Source organism: Globicephala melas, chromosome 3, assembly GCF_963455315.2.
Source record: "Globicephala melas chromosome 3, mGloMel1.2, whole genome shotgun sequence".
Taxonomy (NCBI): Eukaryota; Metazoa; Chordata; class Mammalia; order Artiodactyla; family Delphinidae; genus Globicephala; species Globicephala melas.
In genome coordinates, this window is record NC_083316.1 from 164,656,621 (window position 1) to 164,671,633 (window position 15,013).

Consider the following 15,013-nt stretch of genomic DNA (forward strand, 5'->3'; position numbering starts at 1 on the left):
GGTGCTGAGAGCGAGGCACAGGCCCACCCTCAGGCGGTGCCTTGGAGCAGGACCCTGAAAACCCTTCCGCCCCCAAGTACTCATTTCCGATCCTTCCCAGAGGCTCCTTTGGACCTGGAGGGGTGCAGTGGCTCCCCCGACACCACAGAACGGTTGGCGCAGACAGCAGGGCTGCTGCCTGCCTTGTGGCCTCCACGGGCGGTGGGAGAGGATTCTGCCTGGAGGCGCAGCCAACCATCCGGCTCTCCCCAGCCCACCAGAGCTGAGAGGAAATTCATTAAACCTTCCTAATGACAAACGCTCTGGCAGGCGGCAGGCAGAGAGCGATGGCTCCAGAAGCTGGCCAGATGGGAGTCGGCCCAGGTGGCTGTTTGAGACTCGGGGCTTTTATCAGAGACTCAGCTTCGTCGGGGACGGGGGTGGGGGGGGGCGGGGTGTTCCCTGGTGTCAGGCCAGGAAGGGCTTTATTTTCCTCAGGTGCCCAAGCCCCGCTAGCCCGCCACCTGCCCCCCGCCCCCGCCCTGGGCTGGTCCCCGTGAAGCAGGTGGGCAGACCAGGCCTAACCGCCTCTCAGCAGCGCCGCAAACCTCCTGACTGACCTGAGCCCCCAGCCCAGGCCCTGGCCCCGGGGCAGCTACGAGGAGGTAATGCACAAGAGGTGGGCCGCACCCCAGCCCCCAATCTGAAGAGGCGGAAGAGTCCCCCCCACCCCCACCCCCATGTGCCACAGCGATTCCCTCTGCTCCACGGAGGCCCCTCCCCCAGAGGGCGGGGCAGGATCCCTGCTCTCAGAGGCGCCCGGCAGGAACCCCCACCCGCCTGGCCCCCTGCTGCCATGGTAACGGCGCCTGCAGAGGCCGCAGGACCCAAGCACAATCTTCCAGAGCGCTTGTGGCGACAGGGAAGCAGGCCTCAGGGTGCTGGGCGTAGTTCATTCTAACTAAAGTGGCCCACATGCGTGGAGGGAGTTGGTGGGAGGGGGGCGGCGAGAGCACCCAGGGCACGGGGGCTTCAGTCTGGCTCCCCGAGGATGCCCTGCTCCACCCGACCTGCTGAATCCAGAGCTGGGGGGGTCAGGGCCCTTGAACACCCGAGTGTGAGGAGCGCTGGCGCTGAGCAATGCTCCAATTCCCCGAGAGTCCGGCTGCCGCTAGGATGCCCCCAAGCCCAGGAAGAGGAGAGGCTGCTCAGGGAGGAAAGGCGGCCTGGACACCTGGACGCCAGGGATGGTGGGAGATGATCGCTCCTCCAATCGACCCCACTCACCTCCGCAGGGAGGAAATGAGAGACAGGGACAGCAGAACACTGGTTCCAGGTTTAATGGAGGCCGGGGAAGGTGCTGCACTGCTGCTTAGAGAGGGCCCCCAAGCAGCAGGCAGCCCGGGCCCCAGGCGGAGCGTTTGCTTTTTGCAACCGAATAGAGGGAGGTGGCAAAACCAGAAATAACTCAAGGCCCTCCTGCCCCCCCCCCCGTCCTGGACCTGGGGGGACACAGGGGGCGGCTCAGCTAACCAGGCCTTCTCTTTGGGACAGGTCACCCCCAGCCCTTGGATGTGGAAGCCCGGCGAGCCTCTCCACCCCGCGCCCTTCTGAAGTCAATTCCTAAAGGGGAGGGGAGTCTGGCAGGGAGCCCCCGGTGGTGAAGAGCCCCCCTCCCAGCCATTTTGGGATCAATAAATACTGTGTGACACGAGCAGGGAGGGGTGCCCACTGGTCAGCGGCAGCAGGGAGCGGAGTCTGCGCACCCGGCCACCCTGCCCCGCACCCACCCGGGCGGGGGCGGGGTGTGTGTGCGGCGGGCCTGGGCCGTCCACGCCCCTCACTCCGTGCGCAGGATGATGTGGATGCCGGAATCCGTGAACACGGGCCCGCTCATCTCCCCTGTCCGCAGTGCAAAGGAGGCGTCTTCAAACGGCTTCTGCATCTGACCTGGGGAAGGAAGCATGAGGGATGGCAGGTGGGGGGTCAAGACCCGGGCTGCAGGCCAGGACCAGGCAGGGCAGGCAGATGGGGCTCCCGCCTGCACCCCCGGGCGCTCATTTGGACTCATCTGTCACGTGCTTTAGGGCCTGGTCACAGTGGCGAGTGGGGCCCAGCTGAGGGCAGCAGGGCAATTAGGGAGGCCCCGGGAAGGCTGAGGACAGCAAGTGAGGGATGAGGGCAGAGCTGCGGTCTCTGCCGCGCATGTAGAGACGCGTTCTAGGGATGAACTGGTCTCCCCGTGCCGGTCCCCAGCCCCTGCCACACTGTCAGTCTCCCTTGCCTCCTGGGGCGGGCAGGCGGTCCACAGACCCTTGCTGGCTCCCTGACACCCCTTGCCCCATCCTGGGCCCCTCCCCGATGCTCTGTAGACCCCAGGGATGGAGTGGGAAGGAGGCAGAGGCCTGGTTCCCTCCGCCCCTCCCTTTCCACAGCCCCAGCTGGAGATGCCTGAACTCGGGGTTGTTGATCTGACCCCCTCCTCCCCTCACCCCTGGTTTCCCCACCCATGAGGGTGGGGCAGGGGATGCTGGGGGACATGCCCTGGGGCTCTAAGGGGCCCCAGCCTTACACCTCCAACAGGAGGAGAGGAAAATGGCAGCAAGTACCCACCTTGGTGGGCCCGTGATGGGGACAACTGAGCAGAGAGACACACGGATGGACTCCCCACCGCAAGAGAGAATGTCACCGGGGAGAAGGCTCTGCGGCCACGACCCCCAGCAGGGCGGCCTCTGAAGCCTGAGGGAGGGACTTTGCTGCCACCTGGTGGACTCCAAAGGCCCATGCGACAGGAGTTACCCCTCCCGATCTCTAGGTGGTGGGCAGGCGCTGGTGGGTCAGAGGGTCCTGCCGGGGTTTGGTGGTGCCCATTCCTCGCGCACCTCTGCTGAAGGCACCCAGGTCTCCCCTGGCCTTGGCGGAGCTGCAGTCACTGAACTGTGAGGCCAGAGATTCAAAGTCCTCTTCTCCCGACTTAATCTTCTGGATGTAGCCTGCAAGGGGGACACACAGGGAGACCTCCCCGTCAGGGGTGGGGCGGGGCAGAAGGCTCCAGGGAGGGCGGCACTCCACTCAGAAAGTGCCTTTCACGTGCATGCACACCGTGACCCTGTGGTGACCGCAAAAGCCAGCTGGTCTCACGTCCCATCCCAATACCGCCCGCTGTGTCACTCCCCACCACACATACACTCAGCAACATACAATGAACAGAGCATGGCCTCTTCCTACCCTCACACATACTCTGAGAAAATCTACCCCCAGGCCCTTCTGGGGAGGACAGCAGAAGACAGGACAGAAGTTACAAAGGGACACTGGGACCCAGGGGTCCCCCAAGAGCCCCAGGGCAGTGGTGGAAGCCCCAGTGGAGAGTTTTCTAGAGGCTTCTAGGAGAAAGGCAGGAGGCCAGGGCCCCAGCCCAACTCTGCCACAGGAGACGGCTGGGTCCTCAGCTGTCTCATCTGTCCAAAGTGTGAGGAAGGCCAGGGCCGCTTACTGGGGCATCGTGAAGAGACCCAGCGGCGGCCTAGCCGGGGCTCGGGAAGGGACACGCGTCATTCCCACAGACTGCGCCCCAGAGACAGCAGGGTGTGTTGGTAGTGCACCAGATTCACCCTCTGTGCAGCCCAAACTGTCCGCATTGGGTACCGATTCTCCCCGGAGGGACAGGGAGGCCGGGCTGATGGGAGGGAAGGAAAAGGATGACTGAGGCGAAGGGCTCCCAGCAGAGGGCGCCAGGGGGCAGCACCGAGCACCTGTGTGACTCTCCCAGACCCTGCGTGTGCGGGGGTAGGAAAGGGCCGCCAGCCACTCTCCTGAGTCCAGGCAGGAGCCTTTGGAGCAAGAACCCATCCTGTCCTCCCCAGACCACCACCGGACAGCCCCTTGCCTCGAGCTAGGCCTACGTTGGCTTCCCTGACAGCCACTCTCCTGGGGGGCATTATCCCTGAGGCCCCTGGGGGGACCTGGGACCACGCACCACCCCCAGCTTAGCGACGGGACACCAGCCCACGCTGGATGTGAGAGGCACCCTGTCACACCCACCGGTGGGTTTCTGAACTCCATGGTGACACCTCTACCCGTTGCTCCTGTCTGACCTAAACGAGGCTGTGACACGCCTGGTACCCGTCTGAGCACCACAGTGACACCGCGGATTAATCTACCTGGTGCTCTGAGGCCCAGACACGCAGCCAGGCCATCTGCCTCATGAGCGGCTGGTGCAAACTTCACCTCGGCCCATGGGTCTCCGACTCCTGTCCGACCTCAACATCACTGGTATCCATCTATCTCCCTGGAACGACGGTGACAGCACACCTATCACTCCCCGCCCACCCCCGTCTCACTGCATGTCACAGCAGCAACTGCGTGTCCAGGCATCTGATCTGCACGGCTGCTTCCACGGCTGTCCCGGTAACTCCTGCCTCCCCCGTGTCCCTGTCACTCTCGCTCTGTCCTGACCATCCCTTTGCTTCTGAGCCTCAACTGTCAGCCATTTGCCAGCAGGCCACAGTGCCCCGCAGCACAGTGCCTGGCACAGACAGACGCCTTGACAAATGGCCCTTGCTGTCACCATCCTGTTCCCTCTTCCGTGTGGGCTGTGCCAGCCGGTGATGAGGCTGCCCCTACTTCTCTCTGACCTGCCCATCCCTGGTCCTCCTCGCCCGCACCTCGCAGTCTGCGCTGGCCGTCACCGTGACGCGCCGCCTGGTCAGGCAGGCTCTCCGTCGGATGCGACACAAGCCCCACCCTCTGTGGACTGCACGCATGCTGCAGTGGCTTCTGCCGTAATGCTGTGCTGTGCTCCCAACACCGCCCTGGGGCTGCCAGGTAGGTGATCCCCCTGTGCCAGATGCATTCACGGGTGACTGCGATCTGAACCGGATGTCACTAGGATACCCCTCCTCTCCCTCCTCCTCTCCCTGGATTCTGGTTGTGCCCTCAGCCTCACCCGGGCAGCACCAGGACATCTCCTCTCTCTTCTGTCCGGACCTCAGTAACACCAGCCAGGGAATCCTGAGTGCACAGTGCTCCCCAGTGCACCTGCCCACCTCCAGGTACCTTGGCGGGCACTGCTGCACATGCCCAGCACTTGGGGAGTCGGGCCCAGCCCTGAGCCCCGTACAAGCACCCCCCTGCTGCATCCTCCAGCAGCTGGAGCTGTGGGCACAGTGGCAGGGAACCCCTGAGAGTAGGTGGCCTGGCCAAGGTGTGCACACAGTGCATGTGTGCAAGCAACAGCAGCCTAAAGACTGAATAAAAGCCAAGCTTTTGCCCCCCAATAGTTTTTTGTTTTTTTTTTTGTTTTGCAGTACGCGGGCCTCTCACTGTTGTGGCCTCTCCCGTTGTGGAGCACAGGCTCTGGACGCGCAGGCTCAGCGGCCATGGCTCACGGGCCCAGTTGCTCCGCGGCATGTGGGATCTTCCCGGACCGGGGCATGAACCCGTGTCCCCTGCATCGGCAGGCGGACTCTCAACCACTGCGCCACCAGGGAAGCCCTGTTTCTTTGTTTTTTGGGGGTTTATCTGGCCAGCCGCATGGCTTGTGGGATCTTAGTTCACTGGGCCCTTGGCAGTGAAAGCGGAGTCCTAACCACTGAAATGCCAAAGAATTCCCATGTCCCCCATAGTTCATAGCACCCAAATCTTCCTCTGACCAGCCAACTCTCTCAGAAAATATTCTGCTTGGATGGGAGCCTGAAATGATTTTGTTTAAAGAAACAACGCTTCCTTCCTGAGCTTTCCTTTCAAAAGCTGACCTTCAGGGGTCTGGCCATAAGTCAGGATGCAAGGCTACATTCAGAACTCCCTGTGTCCCCTCAGCTCAGTCTTACACCCCCCATGGTGTCCCGCCCAGTCTTGCCCACCCCCGCCCCCCACCTCTCAGCCTTTGCTTAACCTTTGTTTAATCGTCTCTTCCCACCCGAAGCTCATCTGCTGTCCTCTGGTCCCACCCAGGAGTCTCCCTAAGTCCTCACTAGGCGAGGTGCCTCCCTGGGCCCTGCATTTACCCCTTTCCTGTTTGTGCGTCTGTTGCCGCCTCACACGGGGAGGACAGGGACCAGGTCGGCCTTGCTCACTGCTGTGTCCCCAGCTCCCCGTGCTGTGCACTGAACAGGTGTTCACTAATGTTGAAGGAATTCGTGAATAAATGAGACAGAAACAGGTCATGGGGAAGGAGAGAGAGGGATCCACCACTGGGTTCTGTAGACGGAAATGCTGGAATCTCATGCCTTTTTTCTGTGAACCTCAGGCTCAAATGCTACAGAGGAGGCAAGAAAGGAAGTGCAAACCAGACACCCTGGGCTGTTCTCAGCAATGCCCTGCCTCACCTGACCGGCAACACCCCCTACCCAGACAGCGTCCATCTAACCCTCACCCAACGGGGCAGCTGAGGCAGAGCAGGGTAGAATGTGGACCCTAACTACTGTGTTCGGATCCCAGCTCTACTGATCCTGAGCTCTGCAACCCTGGTACGTGACTTCGCCTCTTGGAGCTTCACTTGCCTGGTCTGTAAAATGGGCGAATTATCAGCTCTGACCTTGGAGGGCTGCTGTGAAGGGTAAAGGAATTACTGCCAGAACAGTGCCTGGTGCAGAGTGAGCCCCTGACAATTACTAGCTGTCAGTCCATAAATAATACAGGTTGAATGTTTATGTCCCTCCAGAATTCATATATTGAAACCCTAACCATCCAATGTGATATTTGGACATAGGGCCTTTGCTGAAGTAATTAAGGTTGAGTGGTAAGGGAGGGGCCCTGATCTGACAGGATTAGTGTCCTTTTAAGAAGAGACACCAAAAAGCTCTCTCTCTCTTTCCCCACTGCATGCACTGAGGTAAGGCCTTGTGAGCACACAAAAGGTGGCTGTCTGCAAGCCAAGGAGAGAGGCCTCAGAAGAAAACAAACCTGTCGATACCTTGATCTTGGACTTCCAGCCTCCAGAACTGTGAGACATAAATGTCACCCAGCCTCTGGTATTCTGTCATAGCAGCCTGAGCTGCACCATAATTATTTCAGGGAAAGTGAGTGAACAAACGGACTGGTCTCTGACTCTAAAAAGGTTTAGATGGGACCTCCCTGGAGGTTCAGTGGTTAAGACTCTGAGCTTCCAATGCAGGGTGCGTGGGTTCTACCCCTGGTCGGGGAACTAAGATCCCACATGCTGCACAGCACGGCCAGAAAAAATAAAAAGGTTTAGAGACAAACTAGGGAAGGGGCCTGGACAGGGAAAAAGGTGACAGGATTAGGTCTGCCTTCCTTCAAGGCCCAAATCCCAGCAGGGGGTGCCTAGAGAGGCCAGAGATCCAGCCTGAAACCAGCAGGCTAGAAGGGAGCCACCCACCTTGGGTAGGGACACTGGGCCAAAGGTGCTCACCGACCCTCAGGCCCTGGGCACAGTTACATGTGGGGGGGGGGGGCTGCTGCTCACATCAGGGCCTCCCTGGGACCCTCAGGCCCTGGGCATGTGGGGATGGAGGGATGGGAGTAGGCAGGGAGGGCTTCTCCATGGCCTGGCTTCCTTACACAAGGACACTGGCAATGACAGGCAGCCGGTCCCCAGATCCCTGACAAGCCTGTGGCCGCAGCCCAGCAGCTGCAGAGAAGCCAGCACTGGGAAAAGGAGCCTCAGCAGAAAATGTGGACACACTGCCGGCAGCCTGTCCCCTCGGGGCAACTGGGGAGCACAGGACCTAAAAGCGAACTGACAGACCCAGGCTGCCAGCTGCAGAGTGTGCCGCCCAAATCCTGGTCTCTTTATCACCTGGAACAAGCCCATGACGAGAACAGGGGAGGGGGGACAACATCCACTTTCACGAAAGAGAAAAACAAGCCCAGGCGCCCAAAGCTTGCTGATGTGCCACACAAGTGTTTGGTTACCGAGTGCACCATGGCCCGGGCCATCTCACTGCTCCCTCGTAATGACCCTCGAGGGGGCCTGCCTCAGGCCAAGGTCACTGGAGGGTCTGCACGCTAAACCCACCAGGCCTCCCACGTCCTGGCCCAGAGCTCCACCCATGGGCCATGGGGAAGCAGCAGGGAGCTCTTGGTAGGCGGAAGCCTTGTCCAGACCATGGTGCCCACCGCACACTCCTAAATGACTGGGGTCGAGGCTCTGCTGTGTAGACAGGAAGCGTCCGACACCGAGCCCATTGCTCTGCTGAGCATTCAGCTGCTGGCTGGCCCCTGGATCTTCATGGCCACCCTGTCCCCATCCTACAGATGAGGCAACTGAGGCTCCGAGAGTAAAGACACTTGCTTGAAGCTACACCGCTGGCACCGAGATCCATCTCTGTGTGACTCCAGGGCTGGGCCACACTGGTTCTGACCTTACCCCACCCCTGCCCCTCTAATCCATCACCCTATCCTCCCGATTCTGCCTCCTAAATCTCTCTAGAATCTACTCTACCTGCTTCCTACCTGCCCCAAGTTCGAGTCACAGTGCTTCTAGTTGAAATTCCTCCCACAGCTTCCACCAGGCCCTCTGGCACAGGCAGGCATGTCGGACCCCTGCTAACACTCCCGAGTGTGCACTGACTTAAGGCTAGGCCCCAGGGCCCAGCTGCTTACTGGGCACACCCCCAGACACCCCTTCCCGAGACCCAGGCTGACCTCAGCACCGCCAGGCTCCCACTGCAGTGTGAGCCCCACCAGACACATCCCTGTCCATTCTAGAGGTGGGTTGGGGGGCATCCTCACCTGCCACTCCCAGGCAGTCCCCAGGGCCCAACAGCTTTCCTTCCACGTGATGCTCAGATATCCCCATGTCCACCTGCCATCTCTGGCCAGGACTGTCACAAGGGCTTCTGTCTCTGGCCTGCTGTTCTGCTGAATCCAGGTCCTCTCACAGTTGCCTTGCCAACGTCTCTTCCTCAGACCCTCAGATTTAGTGAGTCCCTCCCCAGACTGTGCCTCTTCCCAACCCCCTCAACCAGTGACGGACCCTCCTCTGCTCAACCTCCAAGTGCCCATCACCTCTTGCTCACTCTCATGTGGTTCGGAAGCCTCAGAACAGGGACCCCTCTAGGAGCTAGGAGGACCCAAGAGGTCATCTCGTGATTCCTCCGGGTTTCCTGCCACGTCCTCTTCCCCTGGGGCCGCCAGACCCCACTCACTGCTCACAGCTCACCGCTGGTCCAGCCAGCCTGGGCCCTGGGCCTTCTGGCTTTCTTGGTCCATCACCCTCCAGCCACACGGCTCTCTCCTAAAAGCCAGCACCACAGGACCCCCCTCCCAGTCACACGTGGCCATGTGTTTCCTGCGGTCTCTGGGAAAGGACCCAAACTCTTGGCCTCACTCTGGGCCGTCCTCCACCTGGCTGGGACCTGCCCTTGAGGGGCTCATCCCTCTTCAGTCCCCTGCACAGCCTTCCCCTGAGTCCTACCTACAGCCCAGCCACAGGCCTTCATTTCTGCCACTTCCTCTGCCAGGGATCCTTCTCGCTTCCTCCTGATTCAGGAAACCAGGCTGCGAGCAATGCCGTGGGCCAGGCTTTGTGTTGGGTGGCAGGAATACAGTGGGGAAAGAGACAGATCCAGTCCCTGCCCTCACGGAGCTCAGGAGGTGAGCTCTTTGAATCTGCCTTCAAGATTCTGTGCAAGAGCTTGGCTCTGCTCTACAAGGCTGGGAGGTAGGAGGCTAAGAGGTGCTACTTATCAGGTGCCAGACACTGTATGGGGGGTGTAGGTGTGGGCAGAGGTGTGTTTAAGAATATCCCACAGGCCAGGGACTTCCCTGGTGGCGCAGTCGTTAAGAATCCACCTGCCAAGGCAGGGGACACGGGTTTGATCCCTGGTCCGGGAAGATCCCACACGCCACAGAGCAACTAAGCCCGTGCGCCACAACTACTGAGCCCGTGTGCCACAACTACTGAAGCCCGCGCACCTAGAGCCTGTGCTCCGCAACAAGAGAAGCCACCACAATGAGAAGCCCGCGCACTGCAACGAACAGTAGCCTCCGCTCGCTGCAACTAGAGAAAACCCACGCGCAGCAATGAAGACCCAACACAACCAGGAATGAATAAATAAATAACAAAAATAAAATAAAATAAAATCCCACTGGCCAAGTACCAGACCAGTGATGTCATAGCAAAACAACAGCCAATATAGACTGATTATGCCAGGGCTGTGCTAATAACAACCATCATAATCGCCACCAGCAATTACAGAACATTTACTAGATGCCAAGGCTGGTATTCATGCTTTACTGCATTAGGTCAGAGTCTTCCCAAGTACCCTATGCAGTGGGTCCTATTATCATAACTCTCATTTTACAAGTGAAAAGATCGAGGCTCTGAGATGTTAAGTAACATGCTCAAGGTCACACAGCCAGGACCTGGCAGAGCTGGATGGGCGCTCAGGCTATTTGGGCATGGGAGAGAGACGGGTTATGTGGGGTTGGAGGGCCCAGGAGGGGTCTGGGATCTCTGGTGAGAGAGGCTGAGTGGATGATGAAACCACACGTGTGATCCAGACCAGCACTGTCCAACAGAACTTCCTGCAAGGATGGAAACATTCTCTATCTGTGCTGTCCGAGATGGCAGCCACTAGCCACATGTGGCTACTGAACAGTGTGCCCAGTGTGACTGAGGACCCAATCTTTAATATGACTCAAATTTAATTAATTTAAATGGAAATAACCACATGTAGGTGGTGGTGGCCACGCTGGACAGCTGTAGCCCAGGCTGCTGCAAACTATGTCCCACGGGTCAAATCCTGCTGTTTTTGTAAATAAAGTTTTATTGGCACACAGCCGCACCCATCTGTTTACATATCATCTATGGCTGCTATGGAGTTACCAAGCAGAGCTGACAGAGACTGTATGGCCCGCAAAACCTAAAATATTTACCATCTGGCCTTTTCAGAAAAAGTTTGCCTATCGACTGCTGCTCTAGACTGTGGAGGAAACACAGAACAGAACGAGGAACAGCCTCCTCCTTCAGGGCAGTTAATTCACCGACTCTACCTTTCCAACCTGCCTCCTGACCCATCCATACATGTGCCCCAGGACTCTGCTTGATGATACTACTCTCAAGGATAGCTCCCACTGAATGCGGACCCACTGTGTGCCACGCACTTTCTCATCTCACTGAGCTTTCACGATGGCCCTTGGAGGCAGGTATATGATGATGCCCATTTTACAGAGGTGAAAACTGAGTCTCAAGGAAGCAACGTGAATGTCCCAAAGTCAAGGAGCTTATAGTGGCATGGCTACCGTCTGAACCCAGGTCTGCCAGCCCCAAGGTTGGGTCCTCCACCCCTACCCTGGCTCACCCTCAAATACCAGCTGGAGAGGAAAAGGAGAGGCAGCCGTGGGAGGCAGGCTTGAGGCACTTCCAGGTCTGTCAAGGCCACAGCTGACAGCTGAGCAAGCTGGGGTAGAGAGTCTGGCATGATTTCTGCAAGGCCCAGTCTGGCCCCTGGGGAGAGGGACCTGCCCCCCGCCAGCCCCCAGACCCTGTCTCCACCTCTGCTCACCATTGATCAGCTCCAGAGCCTCCTCCTTGGTCCGGGTGATCTTCTCCTGCCGCCAGGACGAGGGCCGCCGCGACTGGCTGTGCTTGACCAGCAGGTGTGAGCAGCGGACCCTGGCAGGCTCCCCTTGTCCATTTTTGCCGCCGCCAGTGCTATTGCCACTCGGCCGCTCCCACTGGCTGGCGTTAGTGATGTGATTGAAGTAGTACACCCGGCCTGGAAGAGGGGGGAGTGGAATTCAGCTGGGACCTGCTCAGAGGACACCACCGTAAGGCCGTGATAAGGGACTGGCCAGTGAGATGCCTCCATTCAGCCAACACACTGTTGTCCACCAGTGCCACCAGGTCTTAGCGAGCTAACATTCTAGGTGGGGGCAGACAGACACCAAACAAGCAATAAGACCACGTTATAACTTCAGTCATTCATAACTTCAAGGGGGAAAGTAACCCCAGGTGAGGAAGAAAGGTTCCAAGCGTGCACTCAGCAGCCAGACCGCCCGTTCAAATCTGCCACTCTGCCACTCACTCACTGTATGATCAACCTTCCCTGGACCTCGGTTTTCTCACCTGTAAAATGGAGATAACGGCAATACCTGCCTGGAGGGTTGCTGTAAGGGCTGTATGAGTTCATATCTGTAACGTCCTTAGGATAGCACCTGGCACACATCAGGAGTGTGGTAGCAACTATTATGTCCATTTTATAGACCACAAAACTAAGCAACATTTCCTGGGTGTTTACTCTGCTCCAGGCACATGTGGGGGAGGCAGGAACTGTACCCATGTGCGTCAGACACAAAAGCTCTGCTCTTTTCCCCTACCCAGTGTACTCTGCTGCAGAACTGGGGGCCAGCATTACTGGGGCCAGATGTTACCCAGAGACTAAGGAGCATGGAGTGAGGGCCGCAAACAATAAGCTTGAAGTAGGACCCAGTAGAGATAGGCTGTCATCCCAGGGGCAGAGAGTTTGCCTGGGTTACGTGGAGGACTTGTGCCCACCAACGTGAAGGGACGGATGTCACCCACGGGGAACACTGTTAGGGTTGCACTGGGAAGAAATGGAGGGAGTGGGGGCCCTGAATTGAGCAGAGCATCAGCTTCATGCTGCAGGTCACAGCCAGGGCTGCAGCAGGGTGCGTGACAGCTGAGCCACTGACTGCCTCTAACACCTTGGCAATGGGCTCCATCTCCCTGAACCTCAGTTTTCTCATCTGAAAAGTGGGGGTGAGGTGAGAGAATAAGGACATCAAACCTCATGGGGTTAATGTGGAGAGTCGATGATGATGTATGCAAAGTGCTCACCAGAGCTCCTGGCGTTCAATAAATCGGAATTCTTACTGCGACTGTGATTTACTGTGAGCTCTGGTCCAGCGGAGTGAAACACTGGACCTCAGTGTATCTCAGTGGTTTGCAGTAAGAAGGGCAGGGGGCTGTGGAGTCAGACTGACTGGATTCTAACCCAGTCCCCACCCCCCGAAATGAATGACCTTGAGCGAGTTCCTTCAGTTTTCTGGCCTCAGTTTCCTGACCTGCAAAATGGGAGTAATAACTACCTACCTTCCAGAATTGCAGCCAATCAGAGAAAGAAAACACCTAGCTTGGCACTGAGATAAACGTGCCCTATTATTGACATTATTATTGGGGGAAAAGCCTTAAATCGGGTCCCGGAGCACGGGGGGATGTTCTCAGGCAGAATACCACCGGGCGGATATCGCAAACTCAGAATTAGGTATGGATGGCAGTAGGCATGTTAGCAGTAGGAGGTTGTGGACCCGAGGCCGAGCAACCCTGGGGCCCCGCCCTGAGCATGGGGTTGGGGTGTCCTCCCCCAGGGGTGCCCCCTGGGCCCAGCGGGGTGCAAAGACCTTCTCCCCGGACGTCACGTGCATTAGGCCGAAAGAAAGGTGTCAGATCGGCAGGGCCAGGGCCATCGTCTGAGAGAGTGCCGAGGGATCACCGTCCCCCTATCACCCCGGCCGTGCGAGGGGCCTCTCCGGCCCCGCTCCTTGCCTCAGTTTCCTCAGGGTTCCCCACTCCTCAGGCTCGCAGCCCCCACGGGGTGAGCCGGGCCGTCACCCTGGGACGACGCGGAGGAGCCAAGACCCCACGGCAATCGAGGGGCGGCGCCGCGCCCGAGGGGCGAGCTCGAGCCCTGCTTCCGCGGGCCCTCGCGGCCCCGCCCCAGCCCCGACCCCCACGGCACCTGAGCTGCGGCTCATGCGCTTCTCCCAGCCGGGCGGCAGCTTCTCCTCGTCCGCCATCTTCCCTCCTGCCGCAGAGCCCGCTCCGCCTCCGCCGCACCGCCTCTGCCGCCCGCGCCTGCCCACCGCCGCTGCCGATTGGATGGGCCCGCCCCGCACCGGGGTCTAGCGACGACACTCATTGGGCACCCCAACTGTCCGGACGGGCTCTCTGGCTTCCTATTGAGCAGAAGCGGGGGTGGGCGGGACCCCACACGGTTTTACCTGGGCCCCGCCCCCGGTCGGCCTCACCCAGGCCCCGCCCTCCTCCTTTCCTCGGCCCCTAAGTGGTGGGAAAGGGACACGAGCCCTCCTTGTCAACGCCCTTTGCCGAGCTTCAAAGAAGTCCTCACCTCTCCTTTGCGTCCTTCGCCGCAGAGCTCATCCGATTGGCTACTGCAGCAGCAATTCCCGCCTTCCTAAGCCGTACCCGGAGGGCCGCAGCTCCCCATGCGGAAGTGTCTGGTTTGTATGGAGGTAACTGCAGCAGAGAAGGTTCTTGGCAGAGGCTGTGCTGCCTTTGCTGTTGCCATAGCAACGCAGTTACCTTGGTGATGAACAGCTAGGAACCCAGAAGCCTAAATTTGGCTCCTGCATCCTCCGTCTTCCCACCTGTTTCCTCCAGATGTCCAAAGCTAGCCCACCTCCTTTTAATTTTTTGTGCAAGTCTCTTTCCCTATGCTACTGACCCATGACCCAAGCACCTTACATTTCCGTTGGAGTCTACTTTACTTCACGTATTTCCTCCCAGTCTGGCTCCTGCCTCCGTCCTGGGTGACTAGTGGGTGTTGGCATTGCCATTCAGATGGGAGGCGCGGATGGAAGGATGATGAGCTCAGTTTGAGTCAATTTATTTTTTTAATTTATTTTTTTATTTAAGTATAGTTGAATGAGTCAATTTAAAATTAAGTCTGTGGCACTCGTGGGACACTGAGGAGGTGGTTGGAGACCTAGGGCTGGAGATAGACATGGGAGTCAAGACACCAACAGGGAAGAGTTCAACTACAGTTCATCTATAGCACAGGCCCTTACATAACCGTTAAAAAGAATGAGGTGTAATGACATGAAACACAGGGAAACATGTCTATGACAAATTATAGAGGCAGGATGGGAATTGAAGGTTAAGAGCACTCAGGAGCCAGATTGCTTTAGATTCAAAGCCTGGCTCTACCATTTGCTATGACCTTGAACAAATTACTTAACTTGTGCACTTCAGCTTCTCCATCTGCAAAATGAGGGTAAGAAAAATACATATCTCATAAATACCTTTGATGTCAAGGTTAAATGAGTTAATCTATGTAAAGCACTCAAAAACAATGTCTGGTCCATA

The 15,013-nt window shown here is 58.2% G+C and overlaps 1 protein-coding gene across 1 annotated transcript; it reads right to left on the reverse strand.

Annotated features, from left to right (window-relative positions):
- Positions 1 to 1,304: 1,304 nt before the first annotated feature.
- On the reverse strand, positions 1,305 to 13,804 carry PIN1 (peptidylprolyl cis/trans isomerase, NIMA-interacting 1). The gene is made up of 4 exons (XM_030879612.2): positions 13,647 to 13,804; positions 11,451 to 11,663; positions 2,862 to 2,972; positions 1,305 to 1,929 (listed from the first exon to the last, which is right to left on the reverse strand). Exons 1-4 carry the CDS (start codon positions 13,702 to 13,704, stop codon positions 1,820 to 1,822), a joined length of 492 nt encoding a protein of 163 aa, XP_030735472.1. The 5' UTR covers positions 13,705 to 13,804; the 3' UTR covers positions 1,305 to 1,819.
- Positions 13,805 to 15,013: the final 1,209 nt, after the last annotated feature.